Source organism: Carettochelys insculpta, chromosome 6 (genome assembly GCF_033958435.1).
Source record: "Carettochelys insculpta isolate YL-2023 chromosome 6, ASM3395843v1, whole genome shotgun sequence".
NCBI classification, from domain to species: Eukaryota; Metazoa; Chordata; order Testudines; family Carettochelyidae; genus Carettochelys; species Carettochelys insculpta.
In genome coordinates, this window is record NC_134142.1 from 100069194 (window position 1) to 100092223 (window position 23030).

Consider the following 23030-nt stretch of genomic DNA (forward strand, 5'->3'; position numbering starts at 1 on the left):
CAGTCTATTTTGACACATGATATACTGTGGAAGCTGTGGTAAAGAATCTAAACTTCAAGACAATACTGCCAGTTTGTAACACTGAAAAAGTTAACATTTCTCCCCAAATCTAAGTGCATATGAATGTTTTTAGGATGGACTATTACTTTTCATCACCAGTACTCTCCAACAAATTAGCCATTATGGCGATAGTATTTTGGAAGCCAGGAATTGGGAAATCACTGATGGGACAATTAATAGCATTTTATGCGACAAGTAAAATCCTAAACTACACAACAACAGGCGTTGCAGGCACAATTCAATGACATTTCCAAGTTGCAGTTGTTAGTGAGCCAGCTGGTTGATGGCGTCTAATTCCTCTTCAATTTTTATGAAACAGCTTAATCTTTCTTTCTTAACCAAAACAAAAAAACTGAAAAACTCCCTACCATTTTACAGAGAGATGGACTGATTCCAGATACCAAGTACAGAGAAATCTACTAAATGCAGATCTTTATTTGTAGGTGTACTGTAAACTAAAACACATCATGGACAGAAACATCACTATCAAATCACTTCTGTAACTTTAAAAATCCCATGACACTGCTACATGATGCTAGTTTAAAAGATTATACTAGCTGAAAGGGTGCTAGTTTAGAACATAAAGGTGGTAACTCATGGCATTGCTGACACTAACTCAGCTTAAGAAAAAGAACAATTTAAAAGTTCATGACCCAGAGTTAAATTGCAACTTTAATTGGCAATAAACTTAAAGGCATTTTTAAACAATTCAGGAATTGTTCTGAGGTTCCGCACAAATCAGTTCTCTCTATGCACACTATACTCACCAAGTGATAAGTCAGCCAGCAAAGCATCAGGAGTCACCAGAACTTAGGCAGTTGTCAAAAATGTTAATAGAGTCTTCAGCTTTTATCAAGTTCCCAGAGTAACAGACCTACCTCGGCAGATGGTCCCATTCCCAACATATCCAGGTTTGCAGGTGCAGCTATGTCCCCTGACAGTGTTAGTACAGATTGCGTTCTCATCGCAGTGGTGCTGTCCGCTGCCACATTCATCATGCTCTACCAGAAAAAAAATACAAGAGAGAAAAAGACCTGCTTTTCAGTTTGCTGATCTGACATTTGAAAACTGAGTTAGAACGAATAACAAGGCTGCCACAATGGCTGAACACAGCAGGGATTCAGATGTCAGAACCTACTGTGGGACTGCTTCAATTCCAGGATTCAATGAAATATTTGTGGCAGGAGTAGCTTGTTTATTTAGGCTGAAGACAAGAAAACTACCTAGGCAGATTGCACAGCACTGCTACCATAACAGTCACAGTATAAAGTGTACCACTGCAGCATCTCCGAGGTGATGGGAAGCCTCACCATCACAGCCCATTAACAAGAGTGGTAAGTATACTTAGATGAGAACTGGTTATGCTGAGGTGCACTCACAACGTGGTCTTTGAAAGTCAAACACACACAAACTCGTGCTGGGTTAAAGCTTGGTATAAAATAGTATTCTATGCTTCTGAGGTTCTGGACTAAGGGATCTCAAAGCATATTCCAGATACATGGGCCCTGTGTTACTCTCACTACTCAATCTGCCATCAGGGCTGAGGGGCCTCCAACGTACTTTCCCCCCCTCATACCTGTATGGCCATATCTAAACTGGAGGGATTTGTTGCAAAATGACTGTTTTGTTGACAAAACCTGGGAAGTGTTGAGATTCCCAAGGGCATTCTGACAACAGCAGGTTGACAGAATGTAGCACTTCTGTCAATAGCTGTACCCCACTCGCCATGAGGAAGAAAACCTTTGTCGACAGAGATCTGTCAATAAAAAGCTGGTTTGGATGTTCTGGGGGCCCCTCTGTCAACAGACAGGGCTTCTGGGACACCTGGCAGCCCAGTCTGCTAAGCTTCCAGTTGGCTGTTTTGCCGACAGAGCGGCTGGGCACTCCGGCTGCTCTCTGTCAACAAAGTGGATTGCTCTTTTGATCTGCCCTGCGGTGTGGCCGCAGTCTGTTGACAGAAGTTTTTCTCTCAACCTATCTTTTGACAAAAACTTCTGCCGACAAATCCATCTAGTCTAGAGATAGCCTGTGTGTGATGCTACCCTCTGCTCCAGAAAAGCATCAGTTTAAGGTAGTATAGAACCAGCCACCTTGACTGCAAAGCCTCCCACTTCTCATACAGCTTAGCCAGACCTGTCCCTCTGCATATGTGACAGAAGTTAAATGGGGAGGGGAAAGGGAGGAAATAAAAGATGCTGACGTGTCATCCTAGAAATATAGTGGTCATATTTTGCCTGCTTCTTGCAGGGGAACTGCAAGCAGAAATCAAAGCTGAATGCTTTAAAAGGATGACAACAATTACCTGAAGTTAATTTGTTAATTCTCTTTATGTGAAGGAATTACAGTGCATTGATGCAAAGCATAGCTTGGGGTGCAAGAAAACGGATGGGATTACAAAGCAGACATTGAAGTGTTTCTTGCTCATGTTTATTTTATTGTTGCTAACACAAAAGTCAAGTTGGACTTTATGGACTCTTCTTTAATGGACAGCTGAAAGGTACCCTTTAGTGGGAACAGGGTTATGCCTTATAAACAGAGTCTACCAAATTCCAGGTTGACAATGTACCGCAGGATAATTCAGGCTGTCTGAGTGACGGATTGCAAGGGCTCTGCTAGAATAAATCTTCTTAAAACAGCATAAATATGTCTTTGCACATTATCTATTGGCTTTATAATGTTTCCAAACACATTCGATGGCTAGGTGATATGGAATTTGCATAATTTTTCAAAAGAATGTCATAGGGATACTTTATTCTTTCCTTTTCACATTTTAAACAGAAAATTCATGCATAAAATATACCTGGCTTCAGCTGATAATTTCAGGCTCATGTTTATGCTGGTGCCTTGCTCTGCTGTAGGACTCATTCTAGCTATTCTCTATTTTTTCCAGAGCCTTAGTTATTCTGAATGTTAGGCTCCTTCCTGGGCACTGCATGAACTCTTCTACAACTCAAAGGAATCTACACAGCAACCTAGGTCTTGTGACAGCTATCTCGATTAAGAAAACCACCACACACAACTCAGCTCATTGTGGCATACTAAAGAAAAACTTTTATAGTGATAACCATCCAACCATCCCCGGAGATGACTAGCAAATTCCATTCTTAGAACATTTTCTTTCAAAACAACATTTTTCCTCTAAATCTCACTTAGAGAGGAAAGTTGGTGCATTTACTGATCTGTATTTCAGTATCATGAGAAGCACAGGGGGCCCCCATTGTGGTGGGCACCACATACACAAATAAAATCAGCCCTGCCCTAAAAACCTGACAATCTAAATAAATTCCTCTCTTGCCATTCACAGTAAAAACAACATCCCATCTAAGGGGAAATATTTATGTTTGGAAGAAAAAAAAACTCAATTCCTTCAGGGCTCTCCCCAGGTGCATACAACAATAGAGCGTCTCATGTAAACAAAGTTCTACAGCTGCGGCCTTCTACACATTGGTGTCAGTTAGATATATTCTAAAAAATTTAGTTGGCACAGTGTTAACAATGGTTCTGGTTGTGGGAAACTAACCCACATAGGGGAGCACAGTTTTGCTAACACCAGTGCAACTATGTAAGATAGTCCAAAAATTGATAACAGTAGGGCAGCTACAAAGGTGGGAACTTTTTAAAAAACGTCCCTTGTGTAGACAAAGCAATAGAAGAGTTAGCTACAGATGTAGTATGAATGAGTCAGAATTGATCTTCTGTCAGGTTAACACATTTTTTTTATTCCAAAGACATTAGCCTGTGAGAAAAGGAAAATTCTTAAGGCCCTGTCAGTATCCTATGTTGTATTTCATTCTTCCTTTTAAGGTTTTACCAAAGAATGGTGTGGTTTTTATATTTTGTTTCTTTAAAGAGCATTCATGAAAAATTCCTAAACTTTATGGCCTCACCTTGGCATGATTCATAACATGCATAAGCAAAACTCTCTAATGGCAAATTGTAGCCCGAAAACCTATGTAACCATTGGCAGAAAGAGAAATAAACCTACAGAGGGAATTTCAGAGAAGCAGAGCAGAAGACAAATCAGACTGACCAGGATTAGCACTCTCATTGTCACAAGAAAGTGTTCTGCTATTTTTAATATTGCAAGGCCGTTTCTACACAGGCCACTTTCTTCGAAAGTGGCATGGTAATACATGGCCCAAAATACGCTAATGAGGCACAGATGCAAATTCCCCGCATCTCATTAGCATACGGTCACGTGATTTGAAGTCCGGAAGACCGTTCTGGACTCCAAAATGCCGTTTGGAAGCGCAGCTCCTGGGGGGTCTTCCAGAAGGAAGTCCTTCTTCCAGAGGCCCCTTCTTCCCAAAAATTTTCGGGAAGAAGGGGCCTCTGGAAGAAGGACTTCCTTCTGTAAGCTCCCCGGGGGCCGCGCTTCTACACTGTGTTGTGGAGTCCGGAAGAATGGTCTTCCAGACTCCAAATCATGTGACCGTATGCTAGTGAGGCACAGGGAATTTGCATCCGCACCTCATTAGCATATTTTGGGCCGTGTATTACCATGCCACTTTCGAAGAAAGTGGCCTGTGTAGAAATGGCCCAAGAGTTTTGCAATAAATGGTTTTGTTTGGTAGTTCATTCAAAAGACAACACCTGCCCCAGTCATTCAACACCATGGTGAAGCAGATACTCACCTTGTGCAGTAATGATAGTTCTTTGAGATCTCTCTGAGGGTGCTCCACTTAAGATATCGGAGCGTTCTCATGACAGCAGCTTGGAAGTTTTTCTGAGCAATATCTTTCTGTGGCAGCAGAGGTTCTTTGTTGGCTGCCTATTGCCCATGCACAGTGCAGCACTCACCAGTTCCTTCTCCACAGTGAGCTGTATGAGGTGGACTCCAAAGAAGCGGAAAGAGGGTGGGTAGCTGTGTACCCACAGGGACACATCTCAAAGAACCATGACTAGCGCACAAAGTAAGTGACTACTTCTTTGAGTGGTCCTTGTGGGTGCTCCACTTGAGTGGAGTAGAGAGTGATGGATGTGAACTTTGGAGTCACTCGTGAGCAGGAGAGAGAAGAGCTCGTCTCACATTTGCAGTGGGTATAGGGCCTTGCTATAATGCACACCGTTGGGCAAATGTGTGTTCCAAGGACCACATAGCTGCTCTACAAATATCTGTAAGTGGAACATTATGCAGGAAACCTGTCGATGTGGCCATCGCCTGTGTTGAGTGCACGGCAGATCCATGTGGTGAACCATACAGCAAAGATGGATGCTTGAAGAGATCCAATTGGACATGTGTCCTGATGAGATATGTATGCCCTTAGACTCATCTTCAATGGAAACAAACGGATGGTTGGATGCCCAGAAGGATTTTGTTCTGTCAATGTAGAACATAACAGCTCTACAGACACAGTGTGTGCAGTGTCATTTCCCTTGGAGTGGTGTGCAGCTTTGGGTAAAAAGTTGGAAGAATAACCAATCAATGACATATAACTTGGATATGACCTTAGGGAGAAAACATGGGTGCAGTGAAAGTGAAACCCAACCTTCAGAGAATGTCATGTGGGGTGGCAACAACATGATGGCTGCCAATTTTCCTAGTCTCCTGCCTGATGAGATCGCCATGAGGAAGGAGTCTTATGGGTACAATAATGAACATTTTGCAAGCATTTCAATGGGAGGTATCATAAGGTTGTGCAAGACATGGTTCAAGTCCCAGGGATCTATTGGTTGTTGAACATGCAGGTAGAGCTTGGAAATTCCAGCAGGGAATTGCTTTATAATGGGATGTACCAATACAGAGGCATTGTCTGCAAAGTCATGGAAAACGCAGATAGCGGAATGATGCACCCCTAATGAGCTGATTGTGAGCCCCAAGCTCTTACGATGAAATAGGTATTCTAGCACATGTGATAAAGGCACTGTGTTAAGATGTAACTGTCTCTCATTGCACCAGATGGTAAAGTGGGTCCACTTATTCTTGTAAACATAGCCAGTTGAGGTTGGCAGCTGTTGAGGCGGATATGTTTCACTTCTTTGGAACAGGCCACTGTCCCAGATTGGAACCACTGATAAGCCATGCTCTGAGATGGAGCTCAGTGGGATTCAGGTGATAGATGCACCAAAGTTTCTGGTATAGGAAGTCTGGCATGCTCAGGAGTGTAGTTGGTGGGTATATAAGTGAGGTGATGAAGATAGGGGAACCATGGTGATATGGCCATATCTGGGCTATGAGGATAAGTTCAGCTACATCCTTCTGAACCTTCTGTGGCATCGTGAATAGTTAGAGTATGGGAGGGAATGCCTGAGAGAAGGTTGTTCTCCATAAGATGAGGAAGGTGTTGTCCTTCACCCCAGTTCTGTCCCAAGTCTGGAGCAACAGTTCCTGCATTTCTGGTTTTGGGAGTGAAAACATGAAAATAAGCATCTTGAAGGTCCAAGGCTGAACACCAATTTCCCTTTTCCAGAGACTGTACTATAGTTGAGTGTTACCATTTTGAATTAGTGGGTGTCTATGTGCTTGCTGAGACATCTGAGGTCCAGGACGGGTCTTCCATGGTATCATTCAGGGACTGGATCCATGGTTCTTAGTTGAAGAAAATCATCAACCTCCAACTAGAAATTTTCATGGGACAGTTCCCTGAAGAGAGATTAGGTAAGGGAGTTGGTGGGTAGTGTGGAAAGGAAGAGGATCGCACATCCCAATTGGATTATCTCCAGCATCCATCAGTCTGATGTGATGGTAGACTATTGGCAGTAAAGAGGGTGAAGGATCTGAGTAAATAAGGCCACTGGAAATAGATGTAGAATGGAAGACGTCATTCAAGGCCTCAGCCAAACCTTCAGTCTGGTATCCTGGAAGCGGGACCGAGGTTTGGTGATGAGTGCAGTTGTGGGATTCACCTATGCTTCTGGCAGTGAGGTCTAGACATTTGGTCAAATGGTCAGAGTGGTTGTCACTGGAAAAGTGGGCCCTAGGTCTCTGATACATCCTGTAGTGCTTCCTTTTATTCAGTGGTATCTACATACTGATGGCATGCAAGGTGATTCATGAGCCCTTCATAGAATGGAGGAATTTGAAACGAATAACTGCACCTTGTCAAGGGGAAGGGGAAATCTTTCACCTTGGTCTGGAGCATTTGAGTGACCTCATACACCTGGAGCCAAGAAGCTCTATTCATGACTATTGCAGTCAGTGTTCACGCTGCTGCATCTACAGCATCCATAGAAGCCTGTATAGCAGCATGCACAATTGTCTCCCTCTCCTGGAGGACAAGTATCATAGGGGTAGTGGTGTTAGTCTGTATCTACAAAAACAACGAGAAGTCCTGTGGCACCTTATAGACTAACAGATATTTTGGAGCATAAGCTTTTGTGAGCAAAGACCTGCTTCGTCAGATGCAATGAGGATAGACTGGAGTTCAGATTGCTTATCCTCTGGCAAGTCAAGCATGAGATTTCTAAGTCTGGAGTAGTTCATGCAATCATCATCTGCCAAGAGAGGAATGTAATTTGAAATGCACAGCAGCAGTGTGGTGGACGAATATATTTTGCACCCAAAAAGTCCTTACAGCCAAGGTAATTTCTTTATGAAATCCTTGGAGGTTGCATTTTCAGGTCTTCCATATCTGGTATTTATAGAATATATACTACTCGATAATGAAAAAGGAGTGTGGCCTAGTAACTCTGGAGTCAGGAGATCTGGTTTACATTTTCGTATGTAGTAGAGGCTTGCTGAGTGAGGCTGAGGAAATCATTTAACTTATTTGTGCCTCAATTTTCCATCTGTAAAATAGGGATAATTATCCATCAGAAATATTCTGACGTTTAACTAACAATAATACATAGTTTTGGAATGCTCAAATGTAAGATGCTGCATTATTAGAGTGTTATTACTACTTTATTAGTATGAATCTGAGAATCAAGTGTTTGCTGCTGGCTTACTTTCTGCTGTTTTAATTTCTCCTCTCTGTAGCACTAAGCAGAATGAATGTAAAGTACAGGTTTCCTGAATTCCTCACCTAGCCAGCCTGAACCAAAAAAACAACAATCTAATAATTTATTACTAAGCTGTTTGTTACCAGTCAAAGTCTCCCTAGAATTTCAAAATCTTTTATGACCTTTCCTGAAATGCACAAGAGGATTATTTTACAGCCACAGTATTTTCTCAATTCATATTTGCAGCAGGATATTTTGTGAAACAAAGACAAAAATCTCTACCCAGCCATAGGGTAAAGATGCACTCTTGCTTTCATATATGCTTGAAAATTACTTCCAAGAAATTAGTCTTATTTTTACAAAGTATTGCTGAGGATGAACATTCCCCTCCTGCCTTTGTTGTTCCCAAAGTCACAGCCCGCTGTAGATCCGTAAAGTAAGTAAAGTCCCCACAGAAAACTTCTATTTGAAAATCTTGTCACCGGAAAGTCAGCTCCATTTAACAACCTGCCTCGGGCAACAGAGACAGCATGAACCTGAACAGAAATCTACAATGATATCACTGAGGGTTTGGAAAAACTGAAGTTGTTTATGTACCATTAGATACATATAATGCTATGCATGGTAGTTACAGATCTCTGGGGTAGTTCTTTCTCGTGTGGTCATAGAAAATCTAATGAAATTAACTGTTTATCTTGATTAGAACACTTTGGGATATCTGCTAACAAATAATCCAAGAGGAGAATCTTATTTTTCAGTATTGCATGCCCTTATATAATTAATAATTATACCTGAAGCAAAAGTAATTCGCCCAGACTTAGCTTCAAGTGGGTAGCAAGTTGCATACATTTAGACTCAAAAGTAGTACTACATCTGACACAGTGTCTCAAAACAGATTAAGTATTAAGAACAGATTTAAGACATGCTATGTCTGTTTGGTATCTGTGTTAAAATACAAATGGGGGGCTGAGGATCAGGCTCTACGGAAAAGCTAACCATAATGTGGAGGAATGTAACAGAGAGTAAGCCGTGCTAGTCTATACAGCAGAATGGGTGGAGCCAGAGCCGCCAGCCCTCAGCAACACCCAGACCTCAATGATGCCTGGAGTGTGTGGTGTGGTGCTTCAGAAGAAATTTAAAGGGTTCACGGCCACAGTGGTGACAGCCAGGAGCCCCAGGCCCTTTCAAATTGCTGGGACATATTGCTGCAACAAACTAGGAAAAACTATTTCACTAGAAGACTAGTGAAGCTCTGGAACGGGTTAACCTAGGGAGGTGGTAGAATCTCCTTCTCTACAGGTCTTTAAATTCTGACTACACAAAGCCCTGGCTGGGAAGTTTTAATTCGGATTGGTCCTGCTTTCAGCAGGAGGCTGGACTCAATGACATCTTGAGGTCCCTTCCAGTCCTATGATTCTATTATTCTAAACAGGAGCAGTGAAATCTTGCCCATGCTGAGTAATCAGTAAGACCCAATCTTGAGCCAGATGAACCAGATCTAATATCAAAACAGAAATTTTTCCCCACACTTATTCAATCCAAGACACTTAATGCCAAGTTTAATATTGATGGCAGTGGCACTGACATGTCCAGAAGAAACTGAACTGAGACAACCAACTCATTTCACACAGATCACTTCACAACTGACAGATGGTAATGGGTTTTGATCACTCCTGTCTTGAACTGGACTTTACATGGTACCTTAGAGCTGAAAGCTTTCCTATCCCCACTGCTCTGAGCAAACCAGGCTCCCTCATTTTCCATTAGCAATAAAAACAAAACGATTTTCAGAGGCCAGGGACCTTGCTTTACATGTGTAAATAGATCTCATTAACAATAATCACTGAGGTAGTATGTCACAGTTGCAAACTGGCATAAATTCCAGCAGTGCCATTGGCCTAGTGTGTCCATTAAGAGGAGAATCAGCCAGATAACAAGATCCTACATGCTATTTTTATACCAAGGGACAGTGCAGGTACAAAAATCTGATCTACATTATCCCACAAGCTTCTATATCCTACAAGATAAAAAACAGCAACGAAGGGTCCTGTGGCACCTTATAGACTAACAGAAAAGTTTTGAGCATGAGCTTTCGTGAGCACAGACTCACTTCATCAGATGCTGGTCTTGTATTGTATTCATCAGATGCTGGTTTTGTATTGACACATGAATGGCTGGCTAAATACAAAAGCAGCTTCCCCTCCCTTGGTCTTCACACCTCCAGATCAACTGCTGGTAGTAAGCCTCACCCTTGCTGACTGAGCTAACCTTGTTATCCCCACCCTTGCTCTGGCTTATTTATACCTGGCCCTGCAGATTTCCAAGACCAGCATCTGATGAAGTGAGCCTGTGCTCACGAAAGCTCATGCTCAAAACTTTTCTGTTAGTCTGTAAGGTGCCACAGGACCCTTTGTTGCTGTTACAGATCCAGACTAACACGGCTACCCCTCCGATACTTGACAAGATAAAAAACAGTAATTGTAACTGTGCTCTTTTCCTTATATTGGTTTAGCAAACAGAATCTTACCTTTCAAAGCATTGTAGGTTAAAAATTAATTTAAGAAGTAGGTAAGCAAGATGTCAAAAAGAAGCATTTACCATACCTTCCTTTTTGTCCTCACAAAGCAATATAAAAACAATTCACATTCCAAACTTCATACACAAAACTACAGTAATCACAGATTCCAAATCAAAAAATAAAAACCCCTTAGCCACTTAAATAATTCATTTGTTGTCTCATATTTTGTTTTCAGTTCTACAAAAGAGTGCAAAACATATAATTTATTTTTTATTCACTTGAAATAGCCAATACACCAGATCATCACACACATATTTTTCTGCTATTAATAACCATAAGCTATTTTGCCCTGCGCTCCTCATGCAACGGACATCTTAATATATAAGACAGTAGTACGTAGAGGTTTGTCATTATCACATGGACAATCTTAAATCATACTCTATGCCTTGAAATCTATTTTGCTGCCCAACTTTATGAAAATTGCTAAAGGTGAGTAACCTCTTCTCCAGCAGTTATTTGACTTCCCATGCTCCAATTTTGCCTTGTGTGGGTGTATGTGCCTATTTTTACACATTAGTAATATATCCAACACTAGTAAAGAAAGCAAGTCTTTTCAGGGATGGTGGAAAATACCTATTTGCATCTGTACTTCATTCATTTACCTTACTTTGGGTCAACCTCTGACCATTATTGGTATCCCTGCAGAGGACAGAACAGTCTCTGCAGGGCTGCTAGACCCCATCTGGTGCTGGTGAATCAAGCGTGGGAGATCAAAGAGCAAGCAGAACTTTGGCTGTATCCCTCTAAATTCACTGGCTAGCCAAGTAAACTGTGCTATGTAAAGAGCCGACCCAGCTTGCTGACCCTCTCTGGCACTGAACTGTGAATATCTGAGACACTGTCTAGACTAGGAAAAGTAATTTTACGACAGGCTTGCATACTACAAGCTATCTAGTCAGAACAAGACCTGTGCATAGTCTCAATGCAGTGCATAGTCTCCTGGCAAGGCATCTGCATGTCCTTTACACAGAGCTCCTGATAATTCTATGATCTAGCATCATTCAACAATTGTTGTTGATTATGAATATATGTTAAGCATCATCATCTAAGCACCAAATTTTAAAATATGGGCTTCTAACTTGCTTCCAAAACACCTGATACATCACTCGGACCCTGAAAATTCCACACATGCGCCTTCAAATTGTGGCATCCATTATGTATGCAAATAGATATTTATGTGCCATTATGTGTTCTGTAACAGGTCCTGTGGCACCTTATAGACTAACAGAAAAGTTTTGAGCATGAGCTTTCGTGAGCACAGACTCACTTCATCAGATGCTGGTCTTGGAAATCTGCAGGGCCAGGTATAAATAAGCCAGAGCAATTTATACCTGGCCCCGCAGATTTCCAAGACCAGCATCTGATGAAGTGAGCCTGTGCTCACGAAAGCTCATGCTCACAATTTTTCTGTTAGTCTATAAAGTGCCACAGGACCCTTTGTTGCTGTTACAGATCCAGACTAACACAGCTACTCCTCCGATACTATATGTTCTGTATTACCAAAAGCCTTTTAGCATACACAAATTTGGATTCTGCAGGTACAATCAACAACTACAAACTAGTTTGATGTGGATCTTTAAGTGCTTATGTATCTATTAGTTGTGTGTATACGCAGAGGAGGGGACAATGCACAACAGAAAGTGAGGTCTCTACCTCTGAAAATCTGACCTTCAGGATAATGTTATATTCTGATGCACTAGAGGCTTGATCCGAGTCCACTGGAGCCAAAGGAAAGGTCATCATTGATGAGAAGGGACTTTGCTTCAAGCTTTAGCTAAACACAGACTCAGTGGTGGTGTAATTTATGTGCTATTTCTCATCTGGATTGTTGTTGTCTTTTTATTGCCCTTCTTTCTTACAATACATTTGGCTGGCTCTCTCATTCTTCTCCACTTTGAGCCAGAAATGTGCTCCCTATCTTTTTTATTAATAGAGAAGAATAGCTACTGGGTTTTTGGTGTTAACAGTTGTAGCATCAGTTTTCTTCTGACATGTAATGTGTATGATATGTATACAGTAACAGCACTGACATATTTAATGAAATTCTGAAATGAGCCCTTAGCAAGTGAATGGTCCTGTGGCGAAATGTGCAATAAAACTGATAAATTCCTCAGTTTAAGTCAGATGCTTATCTTCACTGGAGTTTCAGGAAGTATTTTGTGATGCAGGCTTTGCAGGTTTTACAGTAGCTTGCAGAGTCACCTCCAGTGCTTTATTGCTCCCTAATTTTACAAAATAACCCTCTGAAAAAATTCAGTGACAAAGACAACAGGGATCTCATTGGAAAAGGGCCCTCAGTTAGGTGACACTCCTCTTCCATAGTGTGCTATAGATTCAATCTATTACTATCTCCTAGCAACGCTGAAAAATCAAACATTAATGTACTTCTCATAAGATCAAAACTATGTAAGAAAACTAAGTCAGTCATTCTAAACACACCCTCACTGGAAACCTAATATATTCTTTGGGACACCAAAACCTGTGTGAAATTGTGTTGGTGGAAAATCAAATTCAACTCAGGCCAGGTCTACAGTAAGACATTGCTAAGGGATGCTCAAGTTTACACAAGCAGGCACAAACCAGTTCCTCAGAGACAAAAGGCAAACCAGCGCCACCGACAGTGCAAGGGTAGGTGATAAAGGGGGCAGCAAGGGTCCTGGGCTCCTGGCCACCACTGCCATTACCTTGGCCATAGTAATGGCCAGAGCTCCAGGCCCTCTCAATTGCTGCTGGAATGCTTGGCAGTATGTGCCCTGCCACCCAGACAACACTAAAGGGCTGGTTTGAGGATGATAGCCCCCAGAACTAGCTCTCTCCTAGGGCCCAGGCAAGTTTCTCATCAGCCCTGAAGCAAACTGACACCTCAACAAACTGTCAATAAAAACAAATGTATGATCAACCTGGTTTGGCAGGACAAGGGTGTGAGCAGGAAGTTTACGTCTTAGCATCAAACACCTGGAGGCTCCCATCTCCACAGATCAGCTAACTCTTAGATCTCACCTGGGTATGATTCTCAGTTTAAAAAAAATCTCTAAGAAAGGTGAGCGGAAGCCCCAAAATGTAGCTTTCTCTATCTCTATTCATGGTATGAGCACCACCTTAACGACAAGTAATCTGTGCTGAACTGGGGGAGAAGTCCTGGCTGGAAGAATACCAGCCAGCAAAACTGCTACAACACATGGTGAGAAACACTGGTTTGAAATCACTGACCTGGCTATGTATCAGTTGCATTTTACCTCTTTGTACCCATGGTTGGGTTGTGCACTTAAATGTACCTTCCTTTAATTAACCAGCTTGTTTTCCTGGTTTACCTAAGCTAGTGGGTATTTGGATTAAAGACTTTGGGAAATTCCATGTGAGATAGCAAGGTTAATGCATATCATTTTCTATTAACGAAATGACTGACTAAATAAAACATTGTGTGCTCCAGAATCATGCTATGCAGAATAAGATGAAGATTTTTGGGGAAGTCCAGAACAGGGAGGTTGTTGGTGTTCCCTCCTGTAGATGGTGAATTACACTGAAATGTAATGCCCGAGTGGTGGGACATAACACTTGTGCATCACAGCTAGGAGTAATTTACATGCTGGAGGCCGTGCAGGGGCAGGTCAAGAGTTGCTGCTCTCACAGTAAAGTAATGCAAGAGACACTCCAGGTTGGGGAATTGAGGGGACACTGCTGTCAAATGAGACAGACTTTCCCAGGGTACAGTATTGGTGAGAGGTGTGATTCTTCAATATATTTTTACATCAGCAAAATGGTGTAGAAGCACGTACACTGGCAAAAAAGGCATCTGTTGCTAGCAATAGTTTACCACATTTGGACAAAAGTTATAAACGGTACCAGCAAAGACATTCTTCCTCTCTACGAGGAGGGTTTGTTGGCACAGCTATACCAGCAAACTCTTTCTGGTACACACCTGGACTCAGTAAAGGAGACTACTGCCAGGTAGCTTCAGACCTGGAAAGCTCAGGTGCTGAGCTAGATGGTGCCTGCATCTTCATTTAATTTACAGCTTGGGTAGATGTACAGATGCTCATTTTGATCAAGTTAGTACACTGAAAATAGATTAACTAGTGTAGTAGACATGTATGGTAGCATGGATGATGGGATGGGCTACCCACCATGAAAAGAACCATACTGGGACCAGCAAGTACACTGGCTGTACCTCCACAGGTCCTCTTCTATTTTCGTGCACCAGCTCAATCAAAACTAATACGTCTACCTTTATCAGCTTGAATGTAAACGTACCCAGCGACTTGGAAGTCAGGGTAATATACTAAATAGGACAGCAAGTGTAAAGCTCCATCAAAGTAAACCAGCCATCACTAAAAGGTATTGTACTAATCAAAAAGAGTGCCAACGGAGGGGACAGGACAATGAAAATCTCACCTGCCTTAATCACAGGAAATCTAAAACATAAATTCTTTCGTCTTCACACCACTTAAAACAATTATCTGCATAAGGAAGTAGTAAGTAAGGTTCTGATGAATATATCATGTCAGACATACTGTAAATTTAAACACTGAGGAGAATCAGCAACTACTAAATCAGAGGTAATGAGACAATTCAGCAAACTGAGAATTTGTCTTCCAATTACCACTGCCTAATTTACAGGTTATGGAAATGTGCCTGTTACCATTACATCTTAGAAAACCATTTTAGCTCGGCTGCATGTTGTAAAAATATACAACTAGAGATGGTTCTAACACTTTCATTCTGTATTCACAAAGGAAAGTAAAGAGTAATATGAAATATGCTTTGTGGAGTAACTTTTGGCATCTAACATTAAGATTAAGTCAGAAGTTTTCCAAATAACAGAGGCTTTAAACCTTTATTTAGTAGAAATCTCAAGCAATAAAAGTGGAACAAAATGTCAACTGACACATTTTTCATGATAATCTCATGCAAATTGGGTTAATAAGAGTTTATTTAGAAAGAGGTTGCCTGTTGTTTTTCACTGTATTTTCTCATGCCAACACAACATAGGGCTTTCACTTCTATTTTTCTAATGTTCAAAAAGCAGTATGTACATCAACTTCAAATTTGAACACTAGCTTAACAGTAGCAGCAATATTAAGGCAGAATTCCTTTCAATAAGATGGAATATGAGAGATTGAGACACACTAATCTGATGATACAAAACTATCTGAGGTCACTCAAAGTTTTGAGCTAGAAAGAAAGTTTGATAAACTCAGGCATGTATGATTTGTTCTGTTGGACTGAAAAACTTGCAGAGCATCGGAGTGAGTGTTGATGTAACCACAAACATACTAGGTGAGATTCCCTGTTCCACATAGTGGCACTTGGACTGAGGCTACATCTACTCTTACTGGGAATGTCAACAGCTGCTACGCAATTTCAGCTATGCCAATTGTGTACCTATAATCGATTCTGCAGCTGTCAACACTGGTCCCTGTCCTCACTTCAGGATGTCAACAGGAGCAATCCTCCTGTAGACATTCCTTAATCCTTGCAGTTCGCAAGGAGTTAAGGGCTCGACTTTGACCCTGGAACGTGCAAAATGGTGCCCCGGAAGATTGAACCTAAGTGTTCCATTTTCCTCAGTAAGTGTAGATGTAGCCTTAGTCTCCTCTACAGCCTTAGCTGACAGCCAGCTGGCTTTTAGCACAAGTGGTAGAGGCTCATGCACTAAGATGAAGAGGTCCCAGAATTGGTTCCACCTGTTGGCATTACACTGACAGCATTTAAACAGTGGTAAAGATTGCAGAAGACCTTTCCCTTAATTACTGCCATATCTTTCCTGTTTTGAGTTGGTAGGATGTATCCCATTATAACCTTCAATATCACAAAAAGTTTTTATGTATTTTATACATACACTTATAGTTAAGCATATACTAGAGTGTTTTCCAGAAGAATGATAAATTTCAGGGTAAGTGTAAGTCCTTCCAGGAACTGAGATATAACACTGAAGTTTTTTCTGAATACATAGGTGGACACAGAATTTTATATATGCAGAATGTATACACCTAAACTACTGTTTGGCTGTGATAGTTGGACCAATATTTTAAAAAGCAGGCTCCTAAAGTTGGGCTTGTAGGTCCATATTTAGGCACCTAAAATTAATAAGCAGATTGAGTCTCAGTAATGCTCAATATCCAGCTACCTCCACTGAGTTTAATTGAGCTAGATGGGTGCTCAGCACCTTAGAAAGCAAACTTGTTTATTTTGGCTGGTCATTTATCTTAGCCTCATTTAGCCTCACAGACAATCACACTGAATTTTAAAAGGTAGCAAGTGGTCAAAAAATTTGACTTCTCATTTAAGAAACTGCACCTCCAGCAATGCATTTTCCTGTGCTGAAGCACTGGCTCAACATTGACTCATATGCAAAAGTGGCACAGTGGATTACCTCTTCCTAAAGCTACCACGTATTTCCTTCTAGATCTCCCATCCAAATACCAGCCACATTTCACCACACACAACTTATGAGATCTGACTCCGTCACAGCATGAGTTGTTTTGGCCACAGCTAAATAACTTTAAATACTTTTTTCTGATATAAGTACACTGGAGGTTCCACCGCAGAGATGAAAGCTAAGTCAGACAGTATGTGGCATACTGCTCTGGCATTTGGGACTCACTTGTCACTGGATAATCACAGCACAACTTTATTCCATATTCTTATCACTTAACTTAAAAAAAATAAATATCTGGGCATACAATGCATTACATTGAAAAATACATGGTTGGTTGATGTTAATCCAAACAGGGAACTCGTTTCTAAAGGATTTATACTCAATGAATGAAAAAAGTCACAGGCAGCCATAGGAGAGTGATAACAAACCATGTCACTGGCCAAGAAAAATAAGAATTTAAGTACAGGATTATGCAAGACCACAGCTGTAAAAGAAGCACCTTTTCTTCAAGAAAGCTTAGCACAGGAGTTTAGGAAGGATAGAGGCAAAAACTGGAAATATCAAGTGGCAAAATCTAAGGGCAGTGATATAAATGCACTGTGGGATTAAGGTGGGGCCTTCAGAAAAGGAGGGAGACGCTCATTTGCTCTTGGTTTTTTTTTTCTTAAAGCACTAAACGCTCCCTGATTCAAAAAGTACAATCTGAAAATACCACTGTAGGCAGAGTAACACAGAATGAAGTCTTTGGCAGAGATAATCATTTAAAAAAACTTCAGAAAAACAAGCAGAAAAGGTGACATGCAAAAATCTATTCACAAAAGAAGATGCAAAAAAAATGTTAAATTTACAGTTCACATGTTAATTCTTTGTGTCTAGGAATCCAAACAGGTGAAACTTTCATTCAAGTTCATTACAAGCCCAGAAAGTTACTGACAAAGTTTCAGTGTGTACAAGAGAAGCCAGTAGGCTTAAGGAGTGGCATTATGGTGTTTTATATTAGAGAGTGCTGGAAGCCATAGGCCAAGAGAAGAGATAAGATGGGATGTGAAGAGTTGGACTATGATTGAAGAAAATACCTGCTTGCTCCTTGGAAAGGAGAGCAGTCTCTAAGCCTGTGGAGCCAGAAAAGCCCAGAAGGTCAGCAGCCCAAGTTCCTAAAAAAAGTGACTAGAAATTTGCCAGCTTTAATGAGTATGTTTATATTTTAATAAGGCTATTTCTAATTTTCCATACTTCTTGTACCCCCAAAATAATTTTCAGGGGGAAGTTCTAACCTCTGCCAACCTTCTTGCACAGGAAGGGACTTGTCAGTTTGCAACGCTCCTCAGGTCATCAGTGAGGTCTGCAGCACAAACCAGCAAGACAGGAGTGATATCTCTGGGGGTGACCTATTCACCACTTCACGTAGAAGAAATGTTGACATTCAAGGCAAAAGCGCCTCAGAAGCCAGTTAATCCTACATGTTTTGTCTCAGTGACTTCTCTCTGCCCTGCTCTGTTCCAGTTAAGGCACTCCCCCCAGCCCTGCCCCGATTCAGACTCGGCCTCAATTCCAAGTGCAAACGAGACGTGCAATGTGCCTACATTTTATAGGTCTTCAATTTCTCTCTCTTCTTTAAATTACACTTCCTTAAAGTGAGATGCAATGAGACAAAGATATATGAAGCAAACTTTATATTAATAACTAAAGCATAAAATGCGCACATTCTCCAAAGTAAACTTAAAGGCAGATTGTGCCATCCTTATTCATATCAGGCAGTATCTTTACTCCGCGGATATCCACAAAACTCTTTGCCAAGTAAGGTGATATTCAGTAGGAGCATGAGTGTCTGGCCCTGCAGTATTTGACAAGGGGTAGAAATAAAACCAATTATATATAGCCTGATCCTCCCAAGCTGAATTAAAGAGCAGGAAAGCTGCATCTGACAGAAAACTGCCTCCAAACAAAGCACTGAAATACTAGTGCATGTTGCATTCTGAAGAAAACCTTTTTCCAGCATAAGTAACAGACAACAGAACCAGAGCCGTACTACAGTAAAGAGGGCAGGAGGCTAATAGTAATGCTGTAAAAGGGCCCTCTGTCTGAACAGCATCACAAAGATGATAATGATTAGGGCATATGATTGTGACTCAGGAGACACGAGTTCTCTTCCAGTCCTATTGAATGGCTGTGTGGCCTGGCCACACTCTGTAAAGGGCACTGATGTCGATGTTTGAAAGACAATTCAAGTGCAACATGCAAAAGAAATCTCCAAGTTCCCCACTGGAACCCAATTGTTTACTGATACTATTGACCACACAGTGGCAAGTAACCTAAATTTGGAGGACAGTGTATCTGAAATAAGAGATCAGGACCGAGAATGCTCAAAGCACAGGTAGATGGGGAATAGATAACAGTTCAGGACATAGGGCAATGGAATTGATACTTCAGAGATAGCTGATAAATACGAAAGCAAGCAAACAAATAATCAAGTGACAACCAGGACTGCATAGCAGATAATGATCTAATGGTACAGGAGATAGCTGAAGCAAATCAGACAAGTCCACTGAGAAAGTGACTGGTAATATTAACACAGGAAAACTATTATCCCAACAGAGCAGAGTACTGAAGCACAAACCAAAGGGGACATACACAGAAAAAGAGAAGTTACTCACCGTAGTAATGGTGGTTCTTCGAGATGTGTCCCCATGGGTGCTCCACGTTAGGTGTCAGGCTCGCCCCGGCGTCACAGGTCGGATCTTCCAAGCAGTTTCTGCCGGACCGCGCATGCGCCGGTGTGCGCCGCTCCCTTGCGCGCTCCTGGCCACATGCGCGATCCGGTCCCTGCCAGTTCCTTGACCAACCGCCTCGGATGCTGCTGCAAAACACTAAACAGAGATCCAAAGCAGGGAGGATGGGCGGGTGGTGGAGCACCCACGGGGACACATCTCAAAGAACCACTGTTACTACAGTGAGTAACTTCTCTTTCTTCTTCGAGTGTCCCCGTGGGTGCTCCACGTTAGGTGACTACCCAGCAGTAACCCAAAATAGGAGGTGGGTAATCAGATCATGTGCAGCTTGTCCCCAAGAGGACCGCTGTCGAGAGCTGAGTATCCTCTTGGAATACCCTGTGAAGGGCGTAGTGCTTGGCGAAGGCGTCAAAGGATAACCAGGTCGCCGCTCTGCAAATGTCTTTTAGCGCAACGCCCTTGAAAAAGGCTGTTGATGTCGCCACCGCCCTAGTGGAGTGAGCCCTGAGCGTGGCCAGTAAAGGAGTCTCTTTGAGTTCGTAGCACATTTTTATGCAGAATACGATGTGCTTCGAGATTCTCTGCGAAGAGAGACCTTCTCCTTTCGATTTGGGAGCGAGAGAGACCAGGAGTCTATCCATTTTCCGGAAAGACTTGGTCCAGTCTATATAGAAAGCTAGCGCCCTCCTCACGTCCAGGAGGTGTAGGCGCGCCTCTTTGTTAGAGTTATGAGGCTTTGGATAAAACGAGGGTAAAACAAAAGGTTCGTTAATATGAAACTCAGAAGAAACTTTAGGAACAAAGGCTGGATGCAGCCGTATGGTTACCGCCTCCTTGGAAAATACTGTGCAGGGTGGCGTTGCCATAACTGCCACAAGCTCGCTCACCCTGCGAGCTGATGTGATTGCGAGAAGGAAGGTCGTCTTTATCGTAAGGAGGCGGAGGGAAACTGTGGCTAAAGGCTCGAACAGTGGTCCCGTTAGCGCACTAAGCACCAGGTCCAAGTTCCACAAAGGTGGAAGCGGTTTCTGAGGGGGGTATAGGTTTACAAACCCTTTGAGGAACCTGGTAACCATGGGATGGGCGAACACCGTGTGACCTTCCTCTTCGTGTCTGAATGCCGAAATGGCGGCAAGGTGGACCTTTAAATGAGGATAGTGAGAGTCCTCCTCTCTTGAGGTCCAGTAAATACTCTAATATTACAGGTATAGGCACCGAAAGGGGGGCTAACTGTTTGGTAGAACACCATGCCATGAAGCGAGTCCACTTCTGCTTGTAGGTCTTCCTGGTGGAAGCCCTCCTGCTACTTTCTAGGACTTGTTGCACTTCCTCCGTACATGTGCTCTCTAGGGAGCTGAGCCATAGATTAACCACACTTGTAGCCGCAGGCCTTGGGGGTGCGGATGCACTATGGACCCCTGGGCTTGCGTGAGCAGATCCGGCGCCACCGGGAGGGGCATCAGTGGACGGTCCGACATGCGCAGGAGTAGGGGGAACCATTGCTGTCGATCCCACGTTGGGACTATCAGGATCATTCGGGCTCCTTCTCTCCTGGCTTTCTGCAAGACTTTGTGGATCAGCACTGTGGGAGGAAAAGCGTAAAGCAGGGGGCCCCTCCAGGAGATCACGAATGCATCCCCCAGGGACCCCCGTCCCAGTCCTGCCCTGGAGCAGTATTGTGGGCACTTCTTGTTGTGTTGAGTGGCAAACAGGTCTATCTGGGGAAAACCCCATGTGTGAAAAATCGGTCGTAGCAGATAGGGACGGATCTGCCACTCGTGCATGAGTGCGAAACGCCTGCTCAGCTGGTCTGCCTTCACATTGTGAGCGCCTGGTAAGTACGAGGCTTTCAAGGTTATATTGTTGGTGATGCACCAGTTCCACAACCGGACTGCTTCCGCACATAAGGCACGGGACCGAGCTCCTCCTTGCCAATTTATATAAAACATGGTGGAGGTATTATCTGTACTGATCCCGACTACTTTGCCTTGTATATGGTCTTGAAAGTGTCTGCAGGCATTGAACACCGCTCTGAGCTCCAGTATATTTATGTGCAGTGACTGTTCCGTGGAGGACCACAGTCCTTGTGTCACCTCTTCGCCCACGTGTGCTCCCCACCCTATGTGGGAGGCATCTGTAGTAAGAAAAACCGATACTTGTAGTTGGTGGAAGGGTACCCCTGTTAGCATGTTCTTGGGGTTTACCCACCATTGCAGGGATTTGCGCACTTCTGTCGTGGGCGACACCGCCCTGTGAACGGTGTGTGCTACCGGTTTGTATACGCTCGCCAGGCAGTGCTGCATGCTGCTCATGTGTAACCTGGCGTTCTGTAATACGAACGTCGCTGCTGCCATGTGGCCCAGCAGCTGTAAGCACGTCAGAACCGGCACCGTAGGGCTGAAGGTGATGACTTGCACAAGGGAGCCGATGGCCTGAAAGCGTGTCTCTGGTAGATACACTCTCGCTGTAATAGAATTTATGCGTGCCCCTATGAACTCTATGTCCTGTGTGGGGTCTATCTTTGATTTTGCCAGATTGATAACCAGGCCGAGTGAAGAGAATGTGCCTGCTGTGACGCGTATCATGCGTCGTACCTCCTCCTTCGAGGCCCCTTTGAGTAGGCAGTCATCCAGATACAGGAATATAAATACCCCCTGTCTGTGCAGGTAGGCTGACACCACTGCCAAGGTCTTGGTGAAGACTCTGGGGGCCGAGGAGAGGCCAAATGGTAGGACCCTGTATTGAAAATGTTCTTTGCCTACCATGAACCGGAGGAATCGTCAGTGAGCCAGATGGATAGTCATGTGAAAATACGCGTCTTGTAAGTCGAGGGCTGCGAACCAATCTCCATCGTCTAGTGCCGTAAGGATGGAGACAATTGTGGTCATCCGAAAGCGTTGCTTGCGCAGGTACCGGTTGAGGCCTCGAAGATCTAAGATGGGCCTCCAGCCTCCTGTCTTTTTCTCCGTGAGGAAGTATCTGGAGTAGAACCCTTTCCCTTGCAGTCGCTCCGGCACTCTTTCCACTGCCCCTATGAGCATAAGATGGTCTACCTCCTGCTTGAGTCTCGCTTCGTGGGAGGCATCCCGCAGGTGGGGCCTGGGTGGAGGTCGTGGCAGTGGGAGCGACTGGAAGGGGATGGCGTACCCCGTGGCTATGATCTCCAGCACCCATTTGTCTGCGGCGATCCTTTGCCACTGGTCGTAGAATGGTTGGAGGCAATGGTGGAATAACAGCTTCAGAGGACATTGTGCGATGGTAGTGATGGCGCAGCCCTGGATCTGTGTGTCAAACTTGTGGCCTTTGGCCCTGCCCCAAGGACGCACGGCTCTGTTGGGAACGTCGCCTGGGAGTTCTATATTGTTGATGCTGTTGGTGTCGCCCTTGCTCGTAACCCCTGTGG

At 43.1% G+C, this 23030-nt stretch overlaps 1 protein-coding gene across 2 annotated transcripts in view; it reads right to left on the bottom strand.

Moving 5' to 3' along the window:
• The window catches only part of NELL1 (neural EGFL like 1), a 465040-nt gene that overhangs the window by 188290 nt on the left and 253720 nt on the right, over window positions 1–23030 (bottom strand). For both annotated transcript variants that reach the window (XM_074999016.1, XM_074999015.1), the window contains exon 14: window positions 939–1061. In XM_074999016.1, coding sequence (XP_074855117.1) covers window positions 939–1061 — 123 coding nt within the window. The remainder of the gene's footprint in view (window positions 1–938; window positions 1062–23030) is intronic.